Source organism: Helicoverpa zea, chromosome 6 (genome assembly GCF_022581195.2).
Source record: "Helicoverpa zea isolate HzStark_Cry1AcR chromosome 6, ilHelZeax1.1, whole genome shotgun sequence".
NCBI classification, from domain to species: Eukaryota; Metazoa; Arthropoda; class Insecta; order Lepidoptera; family Noctuidae; genus Helicoverpa; species Helicoverpa zea.
In genome coordinates this window covers 9,542,033-9,565,830 of record NC_061457.1, presented here as the reverse complement: position 1 = coordinate 9,565,830, position 23,798 = coordinate 9,542,033, and the positions used below count along the sequence as shown (strand labels likewise).

The 23,798-nt window shown below is 38.5% G+C and overlaps 1 protein-coding gene and 1 long non-coding RNA gene across 4 annotated transcripts; one reads left to right on the top strand and one right to left on the bottom strand.

The window, feature by feature from the left end:
• Nucleotides 1-4,482: 4,482 nt before the first annotated feature.
• LOC124631133 lies at nucleotides 4,483-23,091 on the bottom strand. Of its 3 annotated transcripts, XM_047165331.1 has the most exons (29): nucleotides 22,899-23,091; nucleotides 22,699-22,760; nucleotides 21,911-22,041; nucleotides 21,329-21,464; nucleotides 21,104-21,229; nucleotides 20,896-20,989; nucleotides 20,706-20,825; nucleotides 20,363-20,625; nucleotides 19,975-20,092; nucleotides 19,595-19,727; nucleotides 19,391-19,509; nucleotides 19,185-19,297; nucleotides 16,396-16,605; nucleotides 15,131-15,242; nucleotides 13,765-13,885; nucleotides 13,131-13,276; nucleotides 12,735-12,878; nucleotides 12,068-12,175; nucleotides 10,579-10,692; nucleotides 10,284-10,375; nucleotides 9,869-10,024; nucleotides 9,319-9,477; nucleotides 9,005-9,105; nucleotides 8,571-8,757; nucleotides 8,018-8,209; nucleotides 7,635-7,740; nucleotides 7,423-7,558; nucleotides 5,769-5,935; nucleotides 4,483-4,787 (listed from the first exon to the last, which is right to left on the bottom strand). In XM_047165331.1, exons 1-28 carry the CDS (start codon nucleotides 23,088-23,090, stop codon nucleotides 5,787-5,789), a joined length of 3,840 nt encoding a protein of 1,279 aa, XP_047021287.1. In that variant the 5' UTR covers nucleotide 23,091; the 3' UTR covers nucleotides 4,483-4,787; nucleotides 5,769-5,786. The 3 variants fall into 3 exon arrangements, with proteins under 3 accessions (XP_047021287.1, XP_047021286.1, XP_047021285.1); XM_047165330.1 differs by lacking the exons at nucleotides 22,699-22,760; nucleotides 22,899-23,091 and having other exon boundaries at nucleotides 21,896-22,120; XM_047165329.1 differs by lacking the exons at nucleotides 4,483-4,787; nucleotides 22,699-22,760; nucleotides 22,899-23,091 and adding an exon at nucleotides 5,560-5,659 and having other exon boundaries at nucleotides 5,856-5,935; nucleotides 21,329-22,120.
• LOC124631138 lies at nucleotides 22,206-23,773 on the top strand. The gene is made up of 2 exons (XR_006984480.1): nucleotides 22,206-22,869; nucleotides 23,446-23,773. It is a non-coding gene; the product is annotated as an uncharacterized LOC124631138 (long non-coding RNA).
• Nucleotides 23,774-23,798: the final 25 nt, after the last annotated feature.

Below are 23,798 nucleotides of genomic sequence, written 5' to 3'. Positions count from 1 at the left end.
CTGTATAGGAACTGAATTTTCCTTTATCAAAAGGAGATAAAAAGTATAAATATAAATAATACTTGAAATTCCACTTGTTGCATCAATCAAAGATTAGGTTATAACGCATTGTCTGAATGTCTGGAAAGATCACAAAGCTATAGGTATCTGAAACATTAGCCCACACTTATTCAACATTTATTGTATTCATTTTAAAAACAGTAAAATTATATACGCTCATTATCTAATCTCTTCATCGCTGCCCACCGGGAGTGTACCAAGAGGCTGGCAGCGTTGCCACGTTGGATGGATAGCAATGGTTACTTGTGGACCATTTTTAGGGTTCCGTAGCCAAAATGGCAAAAACGGAACCCTTATAGTTTCGTCATGTCCGTCTGTCCGTCTGTCCGTCTGTCCGTCTGTCACAGCCGATTTACTCGGAAACTATAAGTACTACAGTGATGAAATTTGATGGGAATATGTGTTGTATGAACCGCTACAAAAATATGACACTAAATAGTAAAAAAAAGAATTGGGGGTGGGGCCCCCCATACATGTAACTGAGGGATGAAAATTTTTTTTTCGATGTACATACCCGTGTGGGGTATCAATGGAAAGGTCTTTTAAAATGATATAAAGTTTTCTAAAAAACATTTTTCTTAAAGTGAACGGTTTTTGAGATATCAGCTCTCAAAGTCGTAAAAAGTATGTCCCCCCCCCTCTATTTTTATAACTACGGGGTATAAAATTCTAAAAAAAATAGAGGTGATGCATGCTAATTAACTCTTTCAACGATTTTTGGTTTGATCAAAGTATCTCTTATAGTTTTTGAGATAGGTTGATTTAACTGTAATTTACGGAACCCTTCGTGCACGAGTCCGACTCGCACTTGGCCGGTTTTTATTGTATTGGATTTAATATTTTTAGAAACATCCTACTTCCTACTTATATTATAAATGTGAAAGTTTGTGAGAATGTATGGATGTATGTTTGTTATTCAATCACGCAAAAACGGCTGGACCGATTTGATTGAAATTTGGTATGTAGATAGGTGATACCCTGGATTAACACACAGGCTATTTTTTATCAACACACCACGCGGGCGAAGCCGCTGGCGGAAGCTAGTTATAAATCAACGGGTTTTTATACCCTCAAATGTCGCATAAGGTTTCATAGAATGTCGCCCGCATTTCCAACCGTGCCGGCTTTTTCAATGACGCAACTACGCGGTAGGTTCACAAAAGTTTCCTTTATTTAATTTGTCGCCACAATACATGGCGTGATTGTAATTCTTAGAATAATACAAAAATAAACGGTTCCTTCCTTGTAAATTTCTAGTGTTTGCTTGTTCCTTTCATACGAATTCACATTAGATTACGATAACCATGTAGAAATGCGCAGTTTTGTTTGATTAGATACACAATGTAGCTGCATAGATAGCCATTGATTGAGAAAGTACTATTGTTATTAGTAGAGTAGTTTACTACTTTAGGTACCTATTAAACTACATAATCAAAGATAATATAAAAATATTATACAACATATTTATTATCATCAGGAAAAATATATCGGAAAACTTAAGGAAAAATTTGATATTCTTTTTTTATATAGTAATTGGACGGTACCTACTTACCAACGAATTATAGATCTTGAACTCGCGTCTCCATGCAACGGCACCCTGGGGGAGCAATGGGGATTTTACAGTCTTGTCGACTCCCTTATAAAGTAGAACGCAAAACTAAGTTTCAAAATAACACGGTCCATGCAATTTATAATCATCATTACCGGCTTATCGCTATTTTATTTTTGGAAAATAACTGGGTAACTAGTAATTAATAGAAAGAAGGGTCCAGAAGCATCCTTGAAAACCTTGGAACTTGTAAACAGATCGAAAATAAATAAAATGGAGACTGGTTCTGTTAACAAGAGTAAATAAATTTACTTGTACTTAAATGCAATGTGGCTTCTCAATGTCACATACAGAGTTTTCACCCTCGTTCGATTTAACAGCCACTGTTTTACGTGGGTAATTTTCTCATTATATAGCACTTGTTTATGACAGTGATAATAAACTAATACGAGCACTAAGTAGTTCTGGTTGCAGACATTAAATCGAGGTTAGTTGTCCTATTTGATTTTATGTGCTTTCAGTAGACGTTTGACCAGTCTCATGTAGATAATTAATTACAATGGTCTTGTAAACTTGCATTCACCTGTGTATGTGTATACGATCATGTAATAATAAGACACTTATTAGATGAAATAGGGTCACTGATTAACGCAAGCGTCCTAAAATTGCGTCAGTGATCAAAATTTTACTGGACATGCAAATCTGCACGTAGCTCGTAAATATTTATTGGATTTATCCACGTTTTATCCTTCTTTTAAGGGAACTCAATTGCGTAATATGTATCAAAGAGAACAGTGACTTTGGAAACCGTCTGTGACGTATTATGCAGCAGTGTAGGGAGCGACTGTTTACTTTTGCGACGTCTAAACAAATAACGCGCCAGCCAGCCTGACTCTTGCGCATCTGTGACGTAAAGCGACGAGCCCAAAGATAACAATACAACGTTTATAAGGCTGCAAAGGTATTGAGAGCACCAAACATTTTCAGACAGTCTGACTGAGACACACGCACGAAGAATTACAAAAATAACCTGAAAACAATGGCGAAACTTTTGTTATTAATTGTGCTGTTGGCCGTATGTGTTGTTAGTTACGCCAAACATGTACACCCGAGGAATACGATTCATTTGGAAGAGGACCCGGCTATCGATGGAGAACCGATTTCTACAGACATAGATGGCATGCCAATTGTGAGTACCCAGTTTATATTTTCATTTGTTTGGACGAGGAACCGTGACCCTTAGCAGAACAACTTTTGAAAGTTTCATCACAATCGGATTGATTTAATTAGTTTCGATTAAATGTTGGGGCCAGACCCCAGACTGCATAATATTGAAGTCAACGAACTTAAACAGGAGTAGATTGGATATCAATGTTATGGCTTAAATCAGGTTAAGTGGTAAACAAAGTCGGCCTTAAACAACATTTTTTGTATTAATATAGATACAAAATAGATTAGCTCATGACTCGTTGGTAATCGGTAAAATAAATAGTAATGCAGATATAATAGCTAGTGCAGTTTCATATTTTTTTCACATGGAACTTTATTTAATTATTATTGGATTCATTTCATTGCTCGATACGTGCATAGGTTTCTTTCATATACTATCCTCCGAGCCTTTTTCCCAAACTATGTTGGGGTCAGCTTCCAGTCTAACCGGATTCAGCTGAGTACCAGTGCTTTACAAGAAGCGACTGCCTATCTGACCTCCTCAACCCAGTTACCCGGGCAACCCGATACCCCTTGGTTAGACTGGTGTCAGACTTACTGCTTCTGACTACCCGTAACGACTGCCAAGGATGTTCAATGCCAGCCGGGACCTACAGTTTAACGTGCCATCCGAAACACAGTCATTGGTGTCTAAGATATACTTAGAAAGTACATACAAACTTAGAAAAGTTGCATTGGTACTTGCCTGACCTGGAATCGAACCCGCGCCCTCCTACTCGAGAGGTCGGTTCTTTGCCCACTAGGCCACCACGCCTTTTTTTTTCTTTCATATGTATAAATACATGTTTTTATGTTAAGATAAATAAATAAAAGGAAGGATGCTTTGATAAAAAGTACCATTGAGCAGTTATGTCCTCGCCATAGTTATCTAACCTTCAGTCAATCCCTGAAAGAAGTACTTAACTGGATATTTCCTATAGGTGTCATGATCTATCTTTTATATTAATTAAGCTGTTATCTCAAAGTATTATTGAACGATTTACATAAACCATCTTATCGTAAGATTGACATCTTATTTAAGATAAATATGATAAGAAGCTCTGGAATTTTGAGGCATCAAAATATGCATATCCCCAAGTGGTTTGTTATGTTGGTTATCAGTTCTAATAAAAGTTTTCCTTTTCAGGAAGTCATCAGAAACATCAAGCCGAGTCGTTTCGTGCCGGTGAACAACGTGCTGTTCTTCATGAGGTATCCTCCTTGTGAGGAAGGCTTTGAGCGTGACCTCCTTGGAGTCTGCAGGGAGGTCTGGAATTAAGCGTCCATAGAGTATAAAGCACAGAGTAACCTGTACGGAGTTTCAATGCTTTTGACAGTCTAATGACTGGAGGGCTGTTCGGACAATGAAGGCATCTCCTCACGAAGGTCACGCCTATCGACGTATCCTACTAGTGGCAGATAACTGTATGGAGTTACGCTGTGATATTAGTGGCCAATGTATGAGCAAACTATTCATTATATTGAACAGTGCGATGTTAGCGAACTTTTACAATAAGATTCACCTAATTTCATAGAGGATAAGGTAGATTTAAGAGATTACAATGTTATATCCTTAAATAAAAATTTTATACAACAAAATTTGTGTTTCAATTGGATTACATATATTAAATCAGAACAAATCTATATGATAACAAAATAACAGGTTAAAATGAGTCGAATATTTATTATTATCACAAAATGATTGAACATACTTTTATTTTTATCAATAATTTAACGCTTGCCAAAATGTATCCCAGTAAACTTTCACAAAACACTCACGATTTCATTAACTTACTGCGATACGTCACAATGTACTGGAAATTTCTATTTAGTCCCGAACTCTTTATACGCTACAGTAACAGTGCACTTAAAGTATTCCTACTTAGTCCACGGCAGACATTATCCACGTCACAGAGTAAAAAGATCTCGTCTAGCCCAAGTCCTCTCCACCGACGACGCTGTCCACCTGCTGCAGAAAGTTACGAATTGAATGATGGTTCTGACCTGTACTGTCTTTATTGATCACTAGCTGTTTCTCGCGGTTTCACCAGAGTAACGGAGGAACTTCTTCCTGTACTTGATTAAAATACAGCCTGCTCTTTAATGTGTACACATTCCAGAATTATATTTTTTGAGAAAATCCTAAGACATTTTTATTTCCGAATGCGGAGTGATCCCTCTGGTCCTATTGTGTCGGATTGCAGTCCCATGGGACTGTGAGAGTGAAGGTTATACAGGGTGAGACTGAGGGATATGGAGGGTGAGACTGAGGGATATAGAGAGTGCAACTGTGTTCCAATTGGCGTATGCTGAGCTGGTTGATCTCCTTTGAGAACAGTCGCCATGGCTGAAAATCGGTCTGGACATTTATCATTAGGTAGTGGAGCTATTTACCGAAATATAGAGGTATGGTCACATCAGCGAGGCGGGCGGTAATGTGACGGCGCCGTGGAGCGTGGCCACCCCTCGGATCCACGCGCCGCGCTCGCAGCAGTAAGACTTCACGTTGTTTAAGGCTTTCCTTACTGGCGCCATTATTATCATATTCTGACGTTACGGTGGTGTTACTTACCGAAATATAGAGGTATGGTCACATCAGTGAGGCGGGCGGTAACGTGTCGGCGCCGTGACCTGACAGCGGCGACGGCAGCGTGGCCACCCCTCGGATCCACGCGACGCGCTCGCAGCAGTAAGACTCCACGTTGTTCAAAGCTCTCATTACTGGGCAAATTGAGACGTAGTGGTGCTACTTACCGAAGTATAGAGGTATGGTCACATCAGCGAGGCGGGCGGTAACGTGACGGCGTCGTGACCTGACAGCGGCGAGGGCAGCGTGGCCACCCCTCGGATCCACGCGCCGCGCTCGCAGCAGTAAGACTCCACGTTGTTTAAGGCTCTCCTTACTGGCGCCATTATTGTCATATTCTGACGTTGTGGTGGTGTTACTTACCGAAATATAGAGGTATGGTCACATCAGTGAGGCGGGCGGTAACGTGACGGCGCCGTGACCTGACAGCGGCGAGGGCAGCGTGGCCACCCCTCGGATCCACGCGCCGCGCTCGCAGCAGTAAGACTCCACGTTGTTCAAGGCTCTCATGTAGATTGTTGTCACACCACCTGTCATGCCAGACTTACAGTAATAAAAGATTGTCTGTTTTGTCTTTGGGTACGAATGATGATGATGAAATGGTTTTAATGATCAGTTCAAGTCTCTTCTTTTTCTTCCTATCCTGTTTCCAAGGAGTAGTGAATTCGGGTAAAATTAATTAATAGCAAATTCATGTCTGAACTAAAGTTGTCACATTTTAGAATAATAGTCATCTTATATTTGTTTCGAAAATGTAGTTACTTTTATCTGGCAGCTACTGTAGTTCTTAGTCAATGTAAATTCAGTTTCATAGTAATTTTATTAACTAGCTGTGTATAGATTTATATTCAACGTGTGTTAGACATAAAACTATTTTCGGAGTGCAAATTGTTTGGCCCCGACGCATATTTGCAGTGTTTATGTAAAGGCAATAAAAACCAAGTGCAAACTTGATTTTAGTTAAAAATACTTTCAATACAACAAACCACATTCAAGTAACTGAATTTGCACACCTAATAACCTACTGTAGGTAGGTTATTCTTTTGATTGTTCTTGAAACCAGACACCTTCTGTCAATATGAATTATGTGAAATGCACTGTTGCGGTTTCAATGACGTCTAAGTTCCGATTTTGGTCACCTTACTACCTACTACCTTACTGGGTTAGAATTCCCAAGTGACAATTGATGGCATTCTCTTCTAAGAACCATTGTTCAAACGTCTCATTTCCCTCTAGTCTATGTTGACATAACTTTAAAAACCCAATACGTGCACACACACGTTTTGGTACGACATAGACACGTAAATAAGGAAAAAATTGTTAACTTCAAATAATCTATTTGGCAAACAACACTACCGCCCAGTCATCATTTTTCTAACAGTTCTTCTAACGCTGCCTGACCTAGTTGTAAACTGTTCATTACTAAGAATTCGTAGTGTTAATCATTACATTTTACCTGTTATGAATCCTATGAGTCTATGATGAGGTAACTATTACCAGTTTTGATAGCGGACGTTTACTCATTGCATAATTTCGATATACAATACCATTTTACGAGTTCTTATATCAACAAGAACGACCGATTTCCTTGACAGCTATACATCGTTATGTTTTGCTGATTATAATGAGTCTATTATCGCTAATGACTTGGTAATGACGGTCCATCGACCATCTTCTTGATCGAAGATGGCCGAAAAAAGGGTTCATGATGAAGATGAATGATCGATAACTTGTTCAAGTTCGTTTGAAGAAATCAAATGGAAATGAGTCAATAGATTGAGTGCTGGTAAAGATTTTTGATGGCATGGTATAGTTTACTTATTCGATCGCTTGAGTTTTAGTTCCAGTAAACGTAATTGTGGAACGGGAGTCATATTTAGAAATAATTACTACACTACTTTTTCACATTACATAGAGTAAATCTTAACTAATACCTGTCTGTGGCTACAAAAACTTTAAATCTGGACTGATTAGATTATAAGTATCCTTAGCATTTCTCAACCTATTGTCTACATACCAATAATAATGAGCTGTGTGCCGAGATATGCCAGTGCATGTCCATGCCTCGGCATGGACATCTCCGTCTCCTGCTTCCACTTGCGCATCTGCCAGTCCCATACGTCTATCGCACCCACGCTACTCACTGTCTTTTCCTATAAAACGAATCAATACAAACTCGTGTGACTTTGTTCTAAAATATCCAATATTATTATGCATCTTGCAACGCACCTTATCCGAAATCTTGCCAGCACCACCAACGATATACAATTTATCGTTCATCGCAAACATTGTTGAAAAACATCTGGGAAACCGTAGACTGTGTATTTCTGTCCATCTGGAACGCATTATGAATTTAAATGGAGCTAAAATGAACTCTGCCTTACCTTGGTTCTATGCCAAATCTCAAGGATTATGATCTGGATATTGAAGCGATTTTAAATACGAAAGCTTTTCAATGTGTTACATTTTAACTAGAAGAAGAACAAAGACGCTACTGTTATTATCAACATCATCAGCTTTTTTAACATGTCACTGCTGGACACCGGCCTCCTCTCATTATTACTACTATACTATTATTATATTGGGGTTGAAAAAGAAAAGAAGGAACGTACTCATTGGTCTTAGAGTTGTAGCACTCAACAATTTTACAGACTGGTTTCTTCTTTTCACCAGTCATGCCGCCAGCAACCCAGATGTAGTCGCGATACTTGGCACAAGCCACCGCCATTCGACAAACGCTCATTGAACGCACTTCGGTCCAAGATCCCGTCTTTGGATCGAACTTTTCTACTGAACGGAGAACTCTAGAAGAAGGATTAAAAGAAAATTATTATCGATTGCATTCAAATTCATGAAACTTAACATTCAGCATTTACAGAAGTGAATCTTTATTTAAATAGTGCTTATGTACTCCTTCATGTACTGACAGAATATATTCCCTTTTGTACTACCCCAACGTTCTCTGGCTATAGACTCCTCTCTGTACTCCCCCATATATGTGAATGATCCATCATATCATATACGATGTATGAGCTCATAACTGTTTTTGAAGTTTTGATTATTTTTAGGCTGGATCTATCCCTACTCCAGATGGGGATGAAACCTCAAAATTGTGCTTACGTTTCGGTCATGTTATTTAAGCTTCAAACCCACCATGATACATACCTGCCCTTCTTATCCAGTCCACCAATAGCATACATGGCCATACGATGCACAACCAGACCGAAGTTCTTCCGAGGAGTCATGAGGCCACTTTCACTGTACCAGGAGCGTGAAACCGGCTCGAAGCTCCACACGGTGGAGACCACAGCTGATTTGCCCCTGATGTCGTCATCCCGGGGATCTGCACCTCCTTAAACGTCAACGAAAAGGTTCCCTTAGTTTTAGTGGTGTTAGTGGACGCAAGTTGTATTGGCGACAGACGACTTCATGTCGATATTCTACGGGACATAAAGCCCAAATATTTCATCACAAATATCGACTTTTTGATTTGAAAAGTGTTAGTTCTACTGATTTAAGACTGTGGTGTGATAATGCCTTCCACTTCCGTTTGCCTTTGTATTTATTTTTAGAGAGCAAATAGTGAGTATCCATCTTACCGACAAGGTACACTCGACCCCTCAAGAAGGCAACAGAATGATGATGTCTTGGCTCAGGCAGGTCTCCTACATAATCCCACACGTTGGTCACTGGATCGAACCTGAAATTATATTAATTTGAATATAAGTAACTGGAAAAGCGACAATACATACCCGATGCAAATATAGAACCTGGGAAATCTGAAGTTTAAATAACTGATTTCATTGATACTGATTTGACTTGATTTTATGGTACTGTTACAGACGCAGTATCAGTGCTTAAGTAATGTTAAATTACGAAGGGCCAAAGAGGCAAATTAAATCGTTAAACTTACCTATAAATATACTTCCCAGTATTTCCTCCGAACCCGTAGGGTGTGAGGAGATCGATTCCACCAAAGACTAGGACAGTCTCTCTGTCCCAGTTGAACAAGGAGCCTTCAGCGATGTAATTCTTGTTCGAAGGACCCAGAATTGATGTTGACAGTTTGTTCCTGACAAAAAAGATATAGCAATGTATCTACTTAGCGCATGCCAATTGAAATATTGTGTCAACAACTATAAAGTAGGTGTACATTTGTATTATTTTGAGTAAATAATTTTGGACAATACTGATTTGAGGATTGTATGGTCATTGTTAGACTCAATAGGTGAAAAAATCATTAGGTCACTAAGTCTTCTGCTTTGAGCTCACCACTTTTTTATTCAGGAACTGTCGATAGAAATATCATTAGCCTGAATGGAAGCCATATTATGCGATTGTCATCACACTGAACAAATATCAGGCTCTTATGCTCTATCTTATGGTTTTCAGGATGCGTGACCCAAAACACCTATTGAACGCACAATAGGTATTAATGGATCCTCTTTTCAAATTGTGCTTACATATTCGTCTTAGCTAGAGACTCCTTGGACTGGTTGAAGAGTGATATCAGCGGGCTGCCGATGTTGTTCTGCGACATCGGGGCGTTGGCTCTTGGTGTTGCTTCTGACCGTGATGCGTTTGTGGTCGTTTGCGCACGGGGCTGACCAGACGTGGGGCTGTGGAAACATAGAATATTCACTTGATCAATTGGTTTGCAGTTGCAAATTGATGTTCGGTATCCAAAATTTATCTTAAGACAGGAAGTATTAGAAATGGTCGGTGAGGCTTGAATGCCTTTACCATAATATAACATTGGCTTTTATCTGTTTCTGACTAAGGTTTTTTCTAATTTTGACGGAGACTATTGTCAGAATTTTGGAACTTCTTAGTGTAGTTGGTTAGATATAAATTGTATTAATATATTGTGGAACTTGCCTTCTGGATCCTGCTAAGGCCGCGGTGGCTGCGGCGAGGTACGAGGCTGCCACACTATGTCTCTTCTCAGTTCTTCGCATTGAAAACTGATTCTGTAAAATATTAATCAACTTCATTTATTTTGTTAATGATTTTGACACAAACAGGCGATGAATATTGATGATCAGTAATGATGGATCTGAATGCATCCTTTTAATCAATTGTGTTAATATTAACGGAGATGATTTGTAAAGCTTATAATCATGGAACATATTTATGGATATTAAAGAAAGTTAAATGGTAATGTTTATTTTACTTTATCAGTCACACTGGTTTCGACGGTTCCACTGCTAGTCTCACTGTTGGTTGTGTTCATATCTTCCGAGTCCTTCTCTGGTGGATCGTATATCTGCTCATGTTTATGTGATCCCTGGACAAAATTGTATTTATTATTGTACCGGGCAATATATATTGCTGTAAGCTCACGCCTGCAAGAAATGCCGTACATTGTTGACTTTACGGTTTATTGCTATTATAATTATATGTACACAATTTGATGCATCATAAGACATTATACATTTGATGCACATAGAATGGGCACGTTCGGTACGGAAGCGGGCCGTACACTACCTGAACGTGCCCCAAAGGGTGATAGCCATCAGGCTAATCCGGGGGTACCGCACGATCTCCCGCGAAGCAGCTGGCCTACTAGCCGGACTGCCACCGTGGGATCTGGAGGCGAGAGTCTTCTTGCGCCTGTACGACTGGCGCGAGGAGGCTCAGCGCCGGGGGGAAACCCCGTTGCCGCGGCAAGTTGTCGCGCAGCGGGCAGAGCTCCGGCGCGATCTCATGGTGGCCTGGAGGGAGCGACTGTCGCAACCCAGTGCAGGGCACGCCACCATCGTGGCGGTAAGTCCCCTCTTTGAGGAGTGGCTCGGGAGGAGTCATGGCGCCCTCACGTACCGCATGACGCAGGTCCTCACCGGACACGGTTGTTTCGGGAGGTACCTGCACTGAATCGGTCGTGAGGAGGCGCCCGGGTGTCACCATTGTGCGGACAGCCCCGAGGACACGGTGGACCACACAGTCCAGGTGTGCCCCGCATGGGAGGGGCACCGCCGGGTCCTCGTCGAGGCTTTGGGCGGTGGCGACCTCTCGCGTCCGGCCCTGGTTCAGGCCATGGTCCGGGGCGAGAGGGAATGGGATGCTGTCGCCTCCTTCTGCGAAGCGGTCATGCTCGAGAAGGAGGAGGCGGAACGCCAGAGAATACGCACCTCTCATCCCGGCCGCCGCGCTGGACCAGGTAGACACCATGGGCGCCGGGTGTCGCGTGATGACTCCCGGCCACCGTAGGCGTGGGTCTGTGGGCGGTGAGTTCGGGTGGCTCATCGTCCCTCTGTCTGCTTAGACGACAGACCCGTGTCGACGGCGCGCGTAGTTCCACGCGCTCCTCAAAGAGATGTCAGCAACCCCAGCGGGGCCCAGCAGGGCCAAGGCCTGCCGGGGCTGCGGGTTGTTCGAAAGAGATACCGCGGCCCTGGTACATAAAAGGCCTATGACGGAACACGACGGTTTTTAGTCAGTAAGAGTCTGACACTCCCACACCGCTGCTAACCAACAGCGGGAGGGGTCATTTGATGATTTTTGACGTCGGGAAAAAAACCTTTTAAGTATATTTTAGTATATCTCCCGTATCGTAGCTTTTCTGTTACATATTAAAATCATATTAATAACAGAGTAATTAGCGTTATCAGTTTCTATGTAAGTAATAAAACAAAAACAAAAATAAGTAAAAGCAAAATTACAATTTCCTGTTCAATGGTGCACATATGAATCTGTTGGATTTGTTTGCGTCGCTGTTGCTGAGCAAGCTCCAGTTGTTGCTTCTGAAGTTCTAATTGTTTCCTTTGCTCCTACAATACAACATAAACAAAAATAAAACAAACTGAAATACAAAAAAAAACTAGCATAATAAAGGAATGAATTTTAAGCAGTGCAAAACAAAAAAAAAACTGGTGGTCCAGAATCATTAACAGAACATATCTGCATCATCAGTAATTTTTTTTTATTATTTTGTCCGCCCTAAAATCAGCAAAATATGGATACCAACTATTCTTACGCGCTTTGAGCAGCGCTCGCGTCAGTAAACCGGTTTCGCGTTTCCGCCGTGCCTACTATGACGACTGTGACCGTACAATCGGTTACAAAATAAACAGCTTTCGATATCAATAACTTTTCTTTTTCGTACTAAAACACGACAAAATAAAAATATACGTATCTATAAAACTTATTTAACTTCAAGTTGACAAAGTTTGCGCACTGGATAAAATTCATTCCTGTATTTCTTTTATTGAAGGTACTACTCCAATATGCAAAATTATCTCAATCGACATTAAACCTTATGCTTAAAAGATCAAGTTGAAAATCTGTCGAAATTTGACAGATTTTAGTAACTTCGTGTGTCGGCCATACCTCGAATTGCTTCTGATGTTTGCAAGCAAGGTCGGGACCCCTCGATCTAGGTTCCGTAACAGTGGGCATCTGCATTGGCATGTCTACATCGACCGATGTCGGTGATCTGTTCGATGGGGAAACTGACTGCAGGCCTTCTTGAGTCTGAAAGAGTTTATGTAAATGATTTCCCAAACTCATCATCATTTATTCAGATTTGGCTGCATAACAGCACGTTTTTGAATGTCAAGATTTACAAAATACAGTCCCCACAACGATTACCCTTCAACACTTCCTATGTGAACCCTCCCTTTTCGAGAAAGAAATGAACAATACCAATTAATGCCGAACGAAAAAAGTCCTGGAAGGTGGTACACATAAATCAATAGATATTTTTTTTTTATCATGTAACCAAACCTTTCTTCGATTTTCAAAGAATTCACTCATGGTGGGAAATGATTTATCCTTGTCGCCGGTAAGTCCTTTCAGTGTAGCTGGCAATGGAAAGTCCATCTTTGGCCGCCTCATTTCTATTTTCTCGCTGTCCATACCTCGCATACTCCCTGAAAATAAAAAGAACGAACCTTATTAATTCCTGAAAATAATCTTGGGTGGTTTTCATGCTATGCTAATGCTAACATGGTGATATGTTGTAGCCAAAATAATGTTCAGTTCAATTCTCACACCCATAATTATATAGGAGTCTTCTGTTTTATATAACAGTTGCTTCAATTTCATAAAGTTGTTTAAATCATATAATAGCAATTAGCATAAACATAGCGCCTACTTATTTGCAGAGATATTTTGGTATGCCATTTCGTGTATTGGATGATATTAATAGACTTATTGCAAAAAATCTATAACGACTTTTCAAGGTGACATCAAAATCTCCCTTCCTCATTCCTGTGGCAAGAATAAAGTCTGTACCTACTTTTTACTGTTTTAATTATGCTCATTACAAGTGAGATAAAAATAGAGTAAAATAAACTTGCCTTTATGGAAATGGTCAATTTTAATGCTTAATACAAAATCTTTTTTATCTGGCGTTTACCTGGTATGTTATCGTCATTTCTACGAGGCGGTTGCAGCATAGCCATTTGTTGGTACATTTGGTCCTTGGGCACCATGAACTGCTCCAAATAGCTCAGGAAGTCCTTGTACGTTACATGGTTCTACAACATGCATAAGATTGCAAAAATAGTTTTCTAGAAGAAATTCTACGATGAAAATCTACTGGCCAGTGAAAAAATCAGGTGGATGGGAATCTATATAATAGACCTGTTTGAGATGAGATGATTGAGAGAAAAATATTCGAATTGAAAACATTCTTCTTTTTGGGAAGTCGGCTAAATATATGAAGCACTATACTTCGGCCGTTCAGAGAATGCGTTCCTGACACCTATCAGTTAGTCACGACTAGTGATGGGCACAACATAACACTGAGTTCGTTACCGTTCCTTCAAAATGAACCGCCGCATTATTTTAAGATTATTTTCGTTTTAAATTGGCGGAATCATTTGTTTTATATTTTAGTTATTTAAGTGGAAACCAAAAAAAGGTAATATTCATATAATAAAATTGTTTTATTTATTCTTTGTTACAAGTACATTGAATTGAATGTGCGAACAGAATATTAATCAGACTCCGATTTGCTTGAGGAGGTGGTGTCTTCATCATCATCTTCGCCTACATGTATAATTATATTATTATCAATAACAGAATCAATCCTGATATCTCGGTCTAACAAAAGCCGGGTAATCAAATAAAAACAGATCGAAAACACTTGAAAAACGTGGTCTATGCGCACGAAACGACAACGGACGACTGTTTTAGCGTCACAAAATGGCGGCCCATAACGCCATTTGGGGTTACCATTTTTAATCTAAGTATAAAAATGCGGTTTGGTCATAGTTTTATTTTTATATTTCATAAACGTTATAATTAAGTCTTATAGTCCATTATTTTCCAATTCTTAAAAAGAAAATCAAAACGTATTATTTTATATTATAACTGTATAAGAACAGATTACGATACTTGCCTGTTATTTTTAGCACAGCACTACAAAATATAAACCGCTGACATAACCTTGTAATAGCGCAGTATAGATTTAGAAAAATATTGTTTACCAAGTTATTTGACACTCAGTTTGGCACAAAATTATAACATTCATTGATTATTGATATAATAATGTTGTTTTAATGCTCCTCAATTGTTAAAACGGTAAACAACCAGCAAAAATATTTTTATCGTAACTGCAACGCCATTGCAAAGTTACGTCGTCAGTTCAATCGCGACGTGTCAGGAACGCATTCTCTGAATGGCCGAACTATAATGTGTTTACCGATATTACCGTAGTAAACACAAACTACAGTATCCTTGACATTAAAAGAGCCTAATTACTAGTAGTCATGTTGTACCTTCTCCTCGCCGATCCAATTCCTCTCGGCGGGTTCCGTTAGTCCGAGCACATCGATCCAGTGATAGTAATTCTTCGAGTTGTTGCCGTACCAATACTTTATTATTACGTAGCTGTAAAGTATATAATTTATTGGAAAAGATAAACAAGTAGTATGAGCATACTTTTTTAAACGATAAGTGGTTGTGTGAAGGAGTAGGCACAGAAGACCTATGCAAAGCTTTTTGGAGAATTGAGCCCAAGAGATCCAATTTTTCATCAAAGTTAACTAGTAGGAACTTAACGTGACTTTAGCCATTCAAATGCCTTTAGTTTTTTCCCCCATTGATACGAAACATTGAATATAATTTTCTACTGTGTGACCTCATGGACGTAAGTTAGGGTGCGGGTGAAATCGTAAGATACAGCAAGTTTATTAAAAAGGATTATGTATATAGGATTCCTAAAAAGTTGTTAAACTTCGATCTTAATGCTCAGGCCGTCATCAACATGCTCGTAATTTTGGTTTTAGTGCTTGTTTTATCGAGACAATAATTTTTACAGCTTAGTTATAAAATTGAGCAGTTTTAAACTTTCTACAGAAAGTTGACCATGGATCAATGTGGCTTTAAATGTAGCGTAAAAGCTCTTAAGGTGCTGGACTTAATATGAAACTATAATTTCATTTTTAGCTTGGTGTAGTTATGTAAATAACACTTTGTCCGTGTTTCACGAACAAGGACGCAGGCGCAGCCGTGATAGAAACAAATAAGCTAGGTATGTATATTCAATAGGTACTGAAGTTGATAGACAGGTACCTACATGCTAACTAACTGCTTCATGAATATGCAGACTTCATTAGATTAGCATAGAATAAATTCTTCGACATGGGAAAACGGTGGTAAGTAACTGTTATAATCATGTTTTATACTTGCATCATACTCATTAAATTTTATGTCGGTGTAAAGCACATCATCTTTGTACATATGATTAGTGTTTACAAAGTCGTCTGGTTAATTCATGGTCATGGTAAACGAGTTATCTATTACTGGACGATACATGAAAGCATTTATGTCTATCTACCTCTAAACTACACTTGCCTACTTGTCTTCGACGCACGTACGCATTTTTTTGAGGAAACTTTACCTAACTTATGTTCCTATGTAGATAGATAAATGTATTTACGGATTGCGAACTTTGAATTCCAAACATCCAGCAATAAAACCTCTTGGTCCTGACAAAAAGTAGTTGACGACTTTTATTAGTCTCGTAGTAAAGAGTACTCACGCGAGTCCATCATCGACCATCTGCTGTACTTCAGGCTCGTTGACGATCTCCAGTATCTCAGCGTTGTCAGGGTTGCGCTTGATGTCCACCAGCTGCCACGGGGAGATGAGGCCAAAGCGGACGCACCGCATCACCTCCACTGAGAAGCGACGGCGAGCTGACCAGTCGCCGTACAGCCAGCGCACGCCCGCCATTAGGACTTCAATTTCGCTAAATACATTATTTAAATATAAATAGAATGACATAAGAATCTTTAGGGTTGATTAATCATCGAAAGGCTCTTCTTGTGTGCATAGGGAAACCTAGGGAATTTAAATTGATCCGTACTCCGTAACGCCCGTTGCCTCACAAGGTTCTCATGTGAGCAATTCCGCAGTTGCTATATATGTAATATAAAACATGTTTGTAGAGTGGCAAAGGGAATCACTACAATTGAAGTTCAGTGTTTTTAGTACCTACGTGAGAAGTTAATTATAATAATTGGTAAATCGATGAAATTGGAGAAGGAATATAAAAAAGACGATCTACTTTCACTCTTGTATTTAATAATTGATCTTATACAACCATTCAATTGACATTATTATTGGTACTCAGACAGTGAAGGTTAAATGCAATAACAATAATTACCGAATCTCGAATTTCGTGCTTCCCAATGCGTAAGGAAACAGGTTTCATGTATCGATTGTACTAACTGATAATACTCGATTAAAATAGCATTCATATTTGGAGCAGGTTTCTTTTGTTGACGCCGAAAAACCCGCTTTGGAAAACGGAACGTAATTTCATTTTGTAATAGGTTATCCCATGCTAAATATAATTAATTTTACTTTCCCTAAAACCCTTGGATACAGAACAACAATTACACAAAGTACCTATACCATGAAACTGCTTGGCAAATCTATCCAAAATTTTAGGAACCCCAGAAACATTAAAGATGGGACCAAAAACACCCAAGATCTAAAAGAAGGGTACTAATTGATAGCAACGGGAAAACTAGCAAGAAATCGAAATGACCATATCATGTGCAATTTTCTACATGATGTACTGGTCTAAACTATACTTCGGCCGTTCAGAGAATGCGTTCCTGACACCTATCAGTTAGTCACGACTAGTGATGGGCACAACATAACACTGAGTTCGTTACCGTTCCTTCAAAATGAACCGCCGCATTATTTTAAGATTATTTTCGTTTTAAATTGGCGGAATCATTTGTTTTATATTTTAGTTATTTAAGTGGAAACCAAAAAAAGGTAATATTCATATAATAAAATTGTTTTATTTATTCTTTGTTACAAGTACATTGAATTGAATGTGCGAACAGAATATTAATCAGATTCCGATTTGCTTGAGGAGGTGGTGTCTTCATCATCATCTTCGCCTACATGTATAATTATATTATTATCAATAACAGAATCAATCCTGATATCTCGGTCTAACAAAAGCCGGGTAATCAAATAAAAACAGATCGAAAACACTTGAAAAACGTGGTCTATGCGCACGAAACGACAACGGACGACTGTTTTAGCGTCACAAAATGGCGGCCCATAACGCCATTTGGGGTTACCATTTTTAATCTAAGTATAAAAATGCGGTTTGGTCATAGTTTTATTTTTATATTTCATAAACGTTATAATTAAGTCTTATAGTCCATTATTTTCCAATTCTTAAAAAGAAAATCAAAACGTATTATTTTATAACTGTATAAGAACAGATTACGATACTTGCCTGTTATTTTTAGCACAGCACTACAAAATATAAACCGCTGACATAACCTTGTAATAGCGCAGTATAGATTTAGAAAAATATTGTTTACCAAGTTATTTGACACTCAGTTTGGCACAAAATTATAACATTCATTGATTATTGATATAATAATGTTGTTTTAATGCTCCTCAATTGTTAAAACGGTAAACAACCAGCAAAAATATTTTTATCGTAACTGCAACGCCATTGCAAAGTTACGTCGTCAGTTCAATCGCGACGTGTCAGGAACGCATTCTCTGAATGGCCGAACTATAGTAATAGGTACGACTTATATGGCCTGGAGTGTCAAGACCGGTGAGTTAATAGGACCTGGTTTCGCTTAACGTGGTATCTACCGTGGGTAAATCCAAAGCAATAGAAAAAACTTGATTGAATAGTGAATGAAGAACATCTCAATCTAAGGATAGGTGCGAACGTGTTGCTCAACACGAACGATTATTATGAAGTGCAGTTCAATAGTAAGCTAGTCTAGACGAATCACTTTAAAGTTCAACCCATCATGGTAGGCCAAATCAGAAGCAGTGCAATCGGTACACTAGTGTCTGTCAATTGTTTATCGGTAGAACGTGCAAATACATACGTAATGAGGGAAACTTGAAGGAATCTTATATACTTCACAATAACATGGTGTAGGTAGCCCAACTGACAGATAAGTGAATACTATCAATTTCAATGCAGGTACGCGTGAATATAATACCAAACTGTGTCCAGTTTAAATTTTTAAATAACTGTTGATTGCGAAAAAATCCGTTATCAGATCAGGAACTGAGCATGAGAACAATGGTATTAAGAGGCGTGATAGCGGGTAATTCATATACATACGTCATATTAGCAAGCAATTGACACAACGGCATGAGAATAAGCACGATTCATTCTGTGAATATGCATCTTATTCACAAGTTTGTAAATACCCATTTAAATATTGAAAGATAAGAAAACTAGCCACGTGTATCGAAATGCTTACTGGAGTGCAAGTGGCAACAATGACGAAGAACCAATAAATTAAGATAATCTTGATGTATTACCTCGTGACTGATATGTAGTTCGATTTCAGAAATATCATTAATTCCTCTGTGTCAAGATCGATAAAGTCTCTTGACGCGACCAGGGGTAGGAAAAACCTCATAACGCGGGGGACCTAGAAAGAAATATAGTTCAAAGATATCATCGTTGTAAATATCGTCATTATCATCTGCCTAGCCTTCTTTTCTTTTCTGTTGTAAACAATTACCATTAAATCCATAACTGGTGTCATTCCTTTCTTCCTTGCTTCTCTGAATAAAGCGAATGCTGTGTCTTCCGTAAAAAGGTTTTCATTCACAATGAAGGACCAGCATTGGTCTTCTAAATCTGTCAAGGCATTTCTATGTGAATTATGATTCTCTAATGTTATAATATATCCACTATGGGAGTTTACCAATAACATTCATGATACCTTTGATAGCAAGATATTGCGCAGCATAAAATAAATCGAGAATATTGTCTCTTTTGAGTAGTTTATTGCTTTCAACGCCATTGAAAATCATCCACTCGTAAATAGTCTGGAAAGCTTCTGGTGTCACGTTGCTCTGAAAATTAGTAGCCACTGAGTGAGACCTTAAAAAGTATAAAATTATAGGTCCAATTTCCTTGTATGATTATGCTATGTCAGAAAGATTGAAGTTTTTCCCTGTGTCTGGATTTGTGAAGGTTCAGAACTTGTACCTACTACCAAGGTAGATATTCTTAATTAGGTACATATTATTATAATTCAAATAAATAATTGTTAAAGTTCGACTCTGTGGTTCTATTAATACGAAAAGTAAAATGTCTTACAATAGGCAGCTCGATTTCTCTATGCGGGTTCATATCAAAGAAGGAAGAATAAACTTGTAACACAATGTAGTGACAGTGGAACTCCTCATCGCCGATGTGTATCACGGTGTCAGTATTTCTGGAAACCATAATCTTTATTGCAGCAAACAGGGCACGACTAGCTATATCTACATAAATCAATAAACCGTTAGATACAGTAACCATATAACGTATAGCTTTATCTGATTAAACATATACACAATCTCTACAAGGAATTTTGCATGCATTACTATGATGTATCATGTTATTACGCCGTATGAATGATGTTGAAATATTGTATTGAATAGATAAAAGAAACATTCAAAAATCATGTAGATACATGCTTATTTCGAAATTAGTATAGGCTTACATGTAATTGTGAATTCTTCGATAAAACTCTTGAAATAGATCTTGTTTCTTAGGCAGCTGCACTCGCATCCAGTCTATGGGTTCTCCTACTGCGTAACCGAGAGTACTCAAGTCCTTGCCTTTATCTTCTCTAACACACGACTGTTTTGGTTTTTGTGCGCTCCGATCAGTCGCAAGAGGACACTTTCCCACGCTTTGAACAGTCGCGGCGACCGTTTCTCTGGGTCCAAAGTGTAGGTGTGGTTCCGACTCCATATCAGGGTCCTTATCGAAAAAAACTATACATTATCTGGATGGCGTCTAACCAGTACAGAACATCGCATCAATTCTAATTAAATACTAACAAAGTTCTGTGATATTTCATCGTCATGCTCTCCTCCTGTTTTCCCTTCGAATTTTACCTTCACCTTAGCTTGCGTGGGGTCTGCTAATAAAACACCTACCGTGGAAGATTGAAATACTACCTAGGAAATAAAAAAAATAAAATAAATATGTAAAAAATAAGAGATTTTTTAAATAATTAAAGGAATTTACTTGGTTTGATTGGACTTTCAGGTTGCCGCTGGGGGTTGATTTAAAGGGAAATGCAGCTGCCTTCTGAGTTCCCAATTGGTCTGTGCTTTCGTTACTGAAAAATAAACAGGAAATACCACCTGATCATTGAGTTAAAAGTAGTTTCCAACGAAAATTTCTACTAGCTCCATGTTCTACAATTAGTCATGTTTGTATAAAGTTTGTTTACCTGGAATTGTCAGCACACGATGAGGCATTTGGGTCTATGTCTTCTCTCTGAAAATTGTTCAAATACTCGACGGCAAACTTGGATGCGTATGATTCAGGAGACATGTCCGCTTTCTTCTTCGGCTTTCTGGTAATGTTCATGAATTGTATTAAGATTCTACATAACGACTTAAACACAAGATAAATTATACCTTAAGCATTATTGGGTACAATTTAAATTACTTACTTCCCTTTGAAATTCCACGACATTAATGTGTCGGTATGGTTTCTGCAGTGTTTTGTGTCGGCGTCGCCAGCGCTATTGAAGTACGATTCCTTGTGTCTATTTTCAGCTTTAATTCTGTTCCTGAAGTAGTCTAGTGCTGGAAGCATACGTGTGACATTACATGCACCAGGTGTTTCCTAATCTGTAATCTCGTAATGTAAATCAGGCAAGACGGATCTACGTAATGTCAAGTTCTAAGTAAGTGTCCCGTCTTATAAAAGCCTTTTCAAATTCGCCGAAATGTCTAATGTTCTTTATTTAACGAATAAATAAAACCAGTCGGGGTTGTTTCCTTAACTAAATAGAATCGTTTGAACTGTGCCAAAATTATAATTTAGCACAGCATCAATAATGACTGTGTTGTGTTAAATTTGTAGGTAATAGCAAATGTGTAAATGATAATTATTTTGATATTTTTATCTTTTGATTAGTGATTACAGAGATTTCTTTAAAGGCACCTTTGTAATAATAGCACTGTTTGTCCTTAGGTATTTACCTGCCTATTAAAACAATGAAATCAATACTAACAAATAGTTCACTCACTGAAATCGCTTGAATGCGCAGTCAGGTCTGACAAGGAGCTGCTCCTATATAGTTTTGGCTTAATAGTTATACAATATTGTTCGAATATGCTCCCCGCTGCTCTGAACCTTCTCCTTTGTGGTACGACAACGCTGAGGAAAATATGCTAATGTTAGCCCGCACTGGATTCCACCTGGATTCCTAGAACCTCACATTATATTGCAGCGCACACCTGGCTGTTAATGTAGCTTAGAAATTTTTGGCATACGTCCAGGTTATCTCTTGATTTATTAAATTCTTACAAATATAAATCAGTATAGAAAGAATCATCAATTCGCTACATAATTACGTATTGATTGTAAATAGCTAATAAATTAAAAAAGTAATAACCAATTTTATATTTCTTTCCATAAATAATATTAATCAGCATCTTCTATTCTTGTCATATATGAAGAATATTGTCAGCAACTATGTGAGATTTATGTTCCTTTTGAAACCACTTATTACCATAAGAGCTGCTTTAAACGTGCAAGTGGGAAAGTACTAAATGCCCTTTTCGTTCCACAGTGCAAGTTATTGCGATTTTCCTTATATTGAAGCGCAATATCATTATCACGTTCATTCATTGCGCAGGATCATTCAAATTCTGCTAAGGGATTTCTTATCAAGATAGCGGAGTTCATTCGACAACAAAAGATGACAAGGAACAAGGAAAACTGCAATGAGTCCTTTCCAATAAAATTAAAACAATACTACCTACATGATTTTAATGAATGACGAGATAAATTAGTACAACAATAGATACTTACTCTGGTGAGTTATGCCTGAGTGCAGTATTTCTTGCATTTGACACCACTTCTGTATCATTTATCTGCAGCGAAGCAAACGTGAAACACTTGATTCAAAATATTTCAGAAAAATCAACCAAGATGGTAGATCAAAAGTTCGCCTGTGTCACATTAATTTTATTGGTTGTCGGTGTGAGTGTTTATTTGATATTTCTACTTACTTTTTCCAAACTAATACTTCTTTGCATTGCAAATACACTAAACAAATAATACAGGAACATGGACCATATTGTAGCTACTAATGTTTTTAAGTTTATTATAAATTCCCAAGACTCCTTTAAAATTTTTGACAGTTGATGTTCATGTCGTTTTAGAAGTCTTGTCAAGCTTGAAAGTATTCCAAACGTTGACATGACAACGGCAACGTGAAGTGTGACGATGGGAAGGCACCACCACGCAGTTTTGCTATAATGTAACCTTCCTCACCTACATTGCGACCTTTTACATCACAGTTTTGCTCCTTCCTATGTCTACTATGGATAAGTAGTCGTCCACATCAAATTGTATCTGCTAAGCTAGGGGTTAGTCCGCATTCAAAAAGCTTTCATTTTGTTAACTCATGTAATATGATTAAAATGCAATAACGTCTATCGTGGACCTGAACACGCGACCAAATCTAATAGTGTCCTTAATTTTCACCAGGCTGCCCAGGCCAAAAATATCAAACTATACATAAAGAGCGACTTCTAAGCTTAATTTTCTTTTCAGAGCTGTGTGAATTCGCTGCCGAACGCGAGTGAGAAGAACGCGAGTGCAGAGACAACAAAAGGGCCTATGTCCACCACTACCACCTCTGCACCAGTGGGCAATGTCGTGGTGGTACCACCAAACTGCCCAAAAGGACAGGAGATGTCTGCTGACGGGGTCTGTCGAGAAGTCTTTTGAACTCTAAAACCTGCAGGAAATATGCAAGAAACTCGGTACCCATTCATATTCAAATTCAGCGATACCAACTTCGAGATAATTAATGAGTTATACTAAAACAATGCATTATGTCATTCCTCCACTTTTATCATACTAATAAATTATAAGAAGGCATTAATTTGTTTTCATTATTAAAT

Excerpts from the sequence above, each read along its gene's own strand:
- LOC124631133 (XM_047165331.1), bottom strand. The coding sequence starts at position 23,090 with ATGTCAACGTTTGGAATACTTTCAAGCTTGACAAGACTTCTAAAACGA. Across the intron at positions 19,510-19,594 it reads GCAATATCTTGCTATCAAAG|ATTTAGAAGACCAATGCTGG; the intron begins GTATCATGAATG and ends ATGCCTTGACAG. Across the intron at positions 9,478-9,868 it reads TCTCTAGCTAAGACGAATAT|GAACAAACTGTCAACATCAA; the intron begins GTAAGCACAATT and ends CTTTTTTGTCAG.